At 39.3% G+C, this 7,567-nt stretch overlaps 1 protein-coding gene across 1 annotated transcript; it reads left to right on the forward strand.

The window, feature by feature from the left end:
- Positions 1–3,661: 3,661 nt before the first annotated feature.
- Positions 3,662–7,565, forward strand: LOC129845772 (myosin heavy chain, fast skeletal muscle-like; the record flags this gene model as incomplete). The annotated part of the gene is made up of 10 exons (XM_055913674.1): positions 3,662–3,695; positions 4,213–4,255; positions 4,386–4,613; positions 5,013–5,159; positions 5,392–5,548; positions 6,260–6,287; positions 6,558–6,666; positions 6,820–6,912; positions 7,218–7,278; positions 7,475–7,565. Coding segments are annotated over exons 3-10 (902 nt in total), but the record flags the coding sequence as incomplete, so codon positions are not given.
- Between the last annotated feature and the right edge of the window lie 2 nt (positions 7,566–7,567).

Raw genomic sequence — 7,567 nt, forward strand, 5'->3', positions numbered from 1 at the left:
TCCTGTCTGTGGTGATAAAACTACTTTGCAAGCACAGACAGACCATTTAAAGCACCCTTAAAATGTATAAGATCAAGAGTTACTATTCGATTCCCCCCATGGGCCAATATGTACAAACAGTTTTATAACGACAGCTTACTCAACTGCTTAATGACATCTGGCAGTTAATAACAGTATACCAGGGGCCTGCAACTCTTGTTCTGGATAGCCCATCCACATGGTTTGCAGGCTCTTGTTCCACCCCAAGCACTAACACAGCGGGTTCAGCTAAATCAACTTGATGTGAAGGTCATCCCACTGGGCACACCACGTCATTTCAACGTGGATAATTGGGTAATATTTGGTTGAGATGTTAATCAATGAGATTACAACCTATATTCACCCACTCATAAAGACAGCCAAAAGATAGTTGAATTTCCAATGTGTGATCATTATGCTTAAAACATAACCAAATTCCAATGAAAAAATGATATCAGATTTTTGGTTTAATGTCACCCAAATGTCTATCACTGCACTTTCAATCAAAGTTCAAATTTGGTTTATTTCCCGGAGGGTAACTTCTGCCCAGAGCAAGTTTGGAGCTCATGCCGGGTGTCCACGACAGGTCATATATCATGCAAGATCTTTGCACATTAAAATAACTTAATGTCATAAACATTTAGTTTGCATGGTGCTAATGTTCTCTCCACCCACAAACACGTCAAGTAAATATCTTGTCTAATAACAGTGGCCTCAGTGCCAGAATTAGGCTGCGTTGGCAGATATATCAAACAATAAACCTTGGCTGCAGTGAAGACGAGAGCACAGTCCAAGAAATGAAAAGGCCTAGATTGTCAGCTCCCTGCTTAACTAGTGTATCCAGTAGCTCCCCCCCCTTGGGGCTTCTTGTAGGGGAGACTGGGGTTGGTTGTCAGAGTGCTAATTATTCCCAATCTAAATGGCGCTGTGTAATATATTTAAGGTTTGAATGTGTGAATTGTCTGAGCTTTCGTAGCATTAAGATAATCTTTAGAACCTTCTTACGATGTCTCTTTAGTAGTCAAAGTGTTTCCCAGAGCCTTTGTTAGTAACGTGTCTCTTAAAAACCTTTGCACATCTACGAGTGGCCACTCGTAGAGCAGCCAAAGTGCATTGTTATTCACAGATCTCTGCTAAACATAGCCCAAACCTCTTGATTCTATCTGTCTGACTGCCGATAACTTCAGAACAAAGTTGATTACAAATACAAAGTTGCCAAGGAATTTTACATTGATTGATACATTGATAGGCTTTTCAATCACATTGAATTAAAAGTAATGTTAAAAGTAATGTTCAATCAACTGAAGTCTATTTTGCGACCAGGCTACTATCTGTAATTTTTTATGTTCCCAATCTGTGATTTGGTGCATTATTATTGGGTAAGCATAATAAGCCGCCACATTTGCCTATTTGCAGCCATAGGTGATAATATCTCTCTAGGAGCTGATCCGTCATCAGTATTGTGGAATAATTTTAAATGTTAAGGTAAGATTTGAATGGAGAAAGCTGATCCCAGAGCAGAGGTGCTTTTCTTTACGTTTCTTTACGCTTTCTCTACGTGCTTGTTTGGGAAACGCTCTTAAAAAATTTGCTGGTATAATAACAATGCATCTGGTGTTATCATCGCAGTGCTCAAGTTACATCACAACTGGGGAAAGGAGGCCCTGGGCAATTCATGTGAGCATGACAAAACATTGATGTGAGGGGAATTTGTTTTTTTTGTAAATGTTCGAACTATGAGAAAATGCATGAATTATGAAGAAAGTTATGAAGAAAGGGAAAGCTATATATCAAACCTATTTTCTGACTTTCTAGGTCAAGCCATGGGGGTATACAGTAATGTATAGAGTATACTGCCAGTATACACTAAATGCCAAGATCAAAATGTCAAATGCTTTTCTTAAAGCACAAAATTCTGCATTTTGTTAGGAATATTGTTCAATCAAAGAAAGAATTGGCTATTGCTAAGATTCTGTTTGCTCTATTGCATCACTTCCTCTTCCCAAAAGAATAACCCCATACTGTGTGACATCATCAGTATTGTGGAATAATACTGCCCCAGCGATGGGGCTGGTTGTCACAAGTGGACAGAGTGTGTTTAATGACTCATAACTCCATGTTAGAATGAGATATGAGGATAAAAAGGGTTCCCATTTCAACCCAAGACATTGGTTTCCTCATAAGATGTTGTCACGTTGGTATGAAGGGTCGGGAGACAGGCGCAGGAATGCATAATAGGGGTTTTTATTTCCCAAATGACAGCGTGCCGTGTTAAAGGCACGGTGGACGAAGACCAAACAAACACGTATACAAAACACAGGGTTGAGACCCTAACAAAAGAGCGAGGAGTACATTGAATAAATACATCAGGATGAGACCCGTAACACACACGCACACAATGATTCCACACGGGACGAAAACCGTAATCATCTGCACAATCCACAATGGCACGAAAGCCAACACAACATAGCACAGGTACTCACACGAACCAACGGACATTGTGACAAAAATCGACAGGACACTGGTAAACCAAAGGCACACTTATACAATTACTAATCACTGGGAATAGGAACCAGGTGTGTGTTATGACAGTTCCCGGAGGGATCCGTGACAGATATACTGGTGATGAGAAATACACACCAGATTAAAAAGTGACAAGCAACCCCAGTCTCCCCTACTAATGTGCTGGGTGGACACAGCACCCCAAACACAGGGTGTATTCAGGTGGTGAAAATGTAATGTAATGTAAAGGAATCTGTAACTTTATTGTAACTATTGCCTATTCATTTTATAACAGTTTTACTGAAGCCAGCTCAGCTGCTAAGCGGTTAACCTCAGAGTGTAATAAATGTTTGAGACAGCTATATCGCTGTCAGCAATATGAGTGGATAAGATGATTGAAATACTGATATGTTGTTATGTAAGTCATAAGAATCCTACTGGACCGTTTTAGCCAACTGAAATGTGAGACAAATAAAAGCGCCTCCAGAATCTTTTTAATAGATCATACTTTAGATAAATAACACATTAGATTCAACGGTTTTATAAGCTGTTATTGAAAGCTGGAATGTGTCCGTTATAGCTTTCAAATATTCATTTAATGTGGTTCCACCAGGGTGATAAATCAAATTAAGCAAAGCACGAGGTAATGGCCAACTCCGTCACAAGCATGAGGTGAGGAGACAGTTCAGATGTGTGTACAAGCTAAATAATAGAAATAATAGGTGAACATATATATAAAGTTGTTGATGAGGATTAATGCCACTAAAATGGAACTAAATAACATCAGATTATATTTAATGAAAACTATTTTAGTTGTTGTGGGGCAACATGGACTCAATCCATTACAGTATATGAGGTTCAGTATAGAAGTAACATTGGGATGAATCAAACTTTTGATATTGTCATAATTATTAGTAATGACATCTCTCATTTATGTAAATTCAGCTAAATTCAATTCAGAGACAAATATGACATTAAAAAGTAATGTCATGGGAGTGTGGTGCTCCTGGAAATGGGAGGTACTAGTGAGACACAGAAATAAACAGGTCTCTCATCCAATTCATGTCCTTTCCCAGAGTGGTCCATAATTAACTTTTGCTTGGTTAGCACTTCCAACCAGATATAAGGAGGCTGAGGCCCCAGCATCCATAAGTCAGAAACCTTCTTCCTCTGTGGTAAGACTTTCTCCACCTCCTTAGATTTGTATATTTGTCTCACCTTCACTCAGCAACTGAGGCAGCAGCTAACTGCACTGTTTAAATTGAGTGCTGCATGTCTCTTGTAAGATTTGACAGTATGCAATCAAGTGTCATTGGTTTTCTTTAAATGTGCTTAAAATCTGTAACTTCCTTTTGTGGTCTAAAGTGGTGCTGCTGCACCTGTTTGTAAATTAATGGAGTAGTCTAGAATGCAACTGGGTTTTCAGGGGTATTTATTTGTAGTAAAGTGCGATGCCATTACGAAAATTAAAGTTAGCAGTTGCACCTGTAGTTTAAATTGACATGGCTTTAATTATTTTGTTAAAATGTTTTTTTTAGACATTCTGGGGTTAAAATGATAAGGATTTATTCAGACGTGCTTTTTCACAACATTCCATTTGCTACGCTCCAGTCATTATTATGAGCCGTCCTCCCCTAAGCAGCCTCCACTGCTGTAGACTTTTGCGTTTTAACAACACCTTATATTTCACAGGGCCCTCTAAGAAGTACACATTCATCTGTAGGAGGGGAAAAAGGTAAGACATGGTTTGACTCTTCACATAAAAAGTGAGATTATTCTGTGAGAGATATCGCTCACCCAACTCTGTTGACTGGGAAGGAAGCAACACGGAGTCAATCATGTTTCTTGTTTCATCTCTTTCCTAGTAATCCGTCACCATGAGTACGGACGCTGAGATGCAAATCTACGGCAAGGCTGCCATATACCTCCGTAAGCCTGAGAGGGAAAGGATTGAGGCACAAACCGCACCCTTTGATTCAAAGAACTCCTGCTATGTGACAGACAAGGCGGAGCTGTACCTTAAGGGTCTGGTCACTGCCAGGGCCGACGGGAAGTGTACTGTAACAGTCACGAAACCTGACGGCACTAAGGAGGTAAGTCTGATCTGAAAACTATTCAAGTTCAAGTTCGTGTAATTACTCTGTTTCATGAAAAATCATCAAAATGATCAAAAAATTTCAATATAAAATCTCTAACAAAATATATATTATGAAGCATTTTTTTTAAATCAGTAACAACAGATAGATTAAACATTTATTTGTTTTTCTAAGCAGAATATAACCTTCAAACACATCATGTTTAAAGCTGCTATTTAAAATTGGCATGGAACTTTTGATATTGACAAGTCAAGAATCACCAGATATGTGTCAGTGGGTGATAACAAAGTAGTTGGATTAAATGTGGATGTACAATTTTTTAAAGATTAAACTTTTAAAAGCATTCAGTCATGTTCAGTTTGATCTGTGTGTAATCTAGATGTCTGACTGTTTCAGGAAGGAAAAGAGTTCAAAGATGCAGACATCTATGAGATGAATCCCCCTAAGTACGACAAGATTGAGGACATGGCCATGATGACCTACCTGAATGAAGCCTCTGTGTTGTATAACCTCAAAGAGCGTTATGCAGCATGGATGATCTATGTAAGAAACCTGCACATACAAACACACACATACATGAACATAATAAATACACACATACATGAACATAATAAATTCACACATACAGTACTACACATAAATGAATGGTAGAAACCAAAACATATCAATACAGTAGTCCACATCAGTATACCAAAGTACACCCACATCCTCACATAAATCCAGGTAAAAGTACATCTGACTTTAGTAATCCCCTAATTTAATCACTTTCCTCCAGACCTACTCTGGGCTCTTCTGTGCCACGGTGAACCCCTACAAGTGGCTCCCTGTGTACGACGCAGAAGTTGTCAATGCCTACAGAGGGAAGAAGAGGATGGAGGCTCCACCCCATATCTTCTCCGTCTCTGACAACGCCTTTCAGTTCATGATGATTGGTACGATATCTCATGGATGGAGGAATGGATAGTTGGATCAATCAATCACATTTATTTATAAAGCCCTTTATACATAAGCAGATATCACAAAGTGCTTATACAGAAACCCAGCCTAAAACCCCAAACACCAAGCAATGCAGATGTAGAAGGAAAAACTAGGACAAACTAGAGGGGAACCAGGCTCTGAGGGGTGGCCAATCCTCTTCTGGGTGTGCCGGGTGGAGATTATAAGAGTTTATGGCCATTAAGGCCAGATCGTTCTACAAGATGTTCAAACATTCTTAGATGACCAGCAGGCGTAATATAATTATCACAGTGGCTGTAGAGGGTGCAATAGGTCAGCACCTCAAGAGTAAATGTCAGTTGGCTTTTCATAGCCGAGCATTCAGAGGTCGAGACAGCAGGTGCGGAAGAGAGAGAGAGAGAGAGATGGTTGGTTGGTTGGATGGCTGTCCATTAAGTGCGTATGGCTCTCAAAGTCCATTAAGTGCTCATGGATAGATGGATGGATGCATCAATGGAAATTAAAATATGCTTCAGAGAGGTATCTACTGTTTCTAGTCTAGGTAATAACAGTTTGCTGGGAATATCTGATTTCACTACCCTTGAATGGAAAATGTTCCAAATTGAAATTTGTGATGATGCTATGAATTAAATAATGTCCCCTGAATGTTGCTTGAGTATGATAAGCAATGTGTTTTTTGGTTCCAGATAAGGAGAACCAGTCAGTCCTGATTACGTAAGTATTTTACTAAAATGTCATTTGAGAAAGTGTTTCTATTGTAGTAAGTTGGGTCACTTGGTGTGATGAAATACATGACAATATGAATGGATTAAAGCATTAGGCTATGTGTAATAACGAGTCGATGAGAAGGATTATTTGTTAAAGACTTGAACACAGGTTAACAGTGGGGTTAACAGTGTATTTTTCTATGCTCTTTCTTAGTGAAAGCCAATCTGACACTCAAACATGTAACTAAAACCCCTCTTTCTCTGTCATATAAACCAGTGGAGAATCCGGTGCAGGAAAGACTGTCAACACCAAGCGTGTCATCCAGTACTTTGCAACAATTGCAGTGTCTGGTGCCAAGAAGGAAGCAGAACCTGGCAAAATGCAGGTAAGTTGTTCTTATGTTTGCCTTTTTAACACATTTCAGTTTGGTTGGCTGTGTAAACTGTTTTTCCAGTGGTGAATCCTGTTTCAAGCTATTGAGAAAAACTAACTTTAACATGTTACCAGTTTTTGAGTAACTTATGTTTGTCTCAATCAGGGGTCTCTTGAGGATCAGATCATTGCAGCTAACCCTCTGCTGGAGTCTTACGGTAATGCCAAGACAGTGAGGAATGACAACTCGTCTCGCTTTGTAAGTATGAAGGGCATACTGTGGAAGTTACCTTATATTGGAAAAATGTGATTCAGTAATCCCCTTTCGTTATACAGATTTACAATTTTATTTTGATCACTGATTTGTTGCTGAAAATTCAAACTTGTAGTTTATTCAAGGTTCTAAAATTGTAATTTTCATCTTTAAAATGTCATCATAATTCACATTTCCTGTTGCTACTGGATCCTACATCAAGATCCTATATCTGTATCAATAGACCCAACATCTATCCAACAAACTGTAACATTTGTTGGCCTATTTCTAACCCCCATGCTCTGATATAGGGTAAATTCATCAGGATTCACTTCCAAGGTGGTAAACTGGCTAAAGCTGACATTGAAACCTGTGAGTTGGTTTTGATTGTTTCTCAATGCTTTCCTAAATTCACACAGATCATTTTTGGTGAGATCATTCAATTTAAATGTATCTCACGTTCTCTCTCTTGTTCTCTCGATCTCGCTCTCCTTTTTCTCTCTCTCTTTGTGTCGTTCACACACTCTCTCTCTCTCTCTCTCTCTCTCCCTCCCTCCCTCTCCCCCAGACCTGCTGGAGAAGTCCAGAGTGTCCTTCCAGCTGCCCGATGAGAGAGGCTACCACATCTTCTTCCAGATGATGACAGGCCACAAACCTGAGC

Source organism: Salvelinus fontinalis, unplaced genomic scaffold (assembly GCF_029448725.1).
Source record: "Salvelinus fontinalis isolate EN_2023a unplaced genomic scaffold, ASM2944872v1 scaffold_0364, whole genome shotgun sequence".
NCBI classification, from domain to species: domain Eukaryota; kingdom Metazoa; phylum Chordata; class Actinopteri; order Salmoniformes; family Salmonidae; genus Salvelinus; species Salvelinus fontinalis.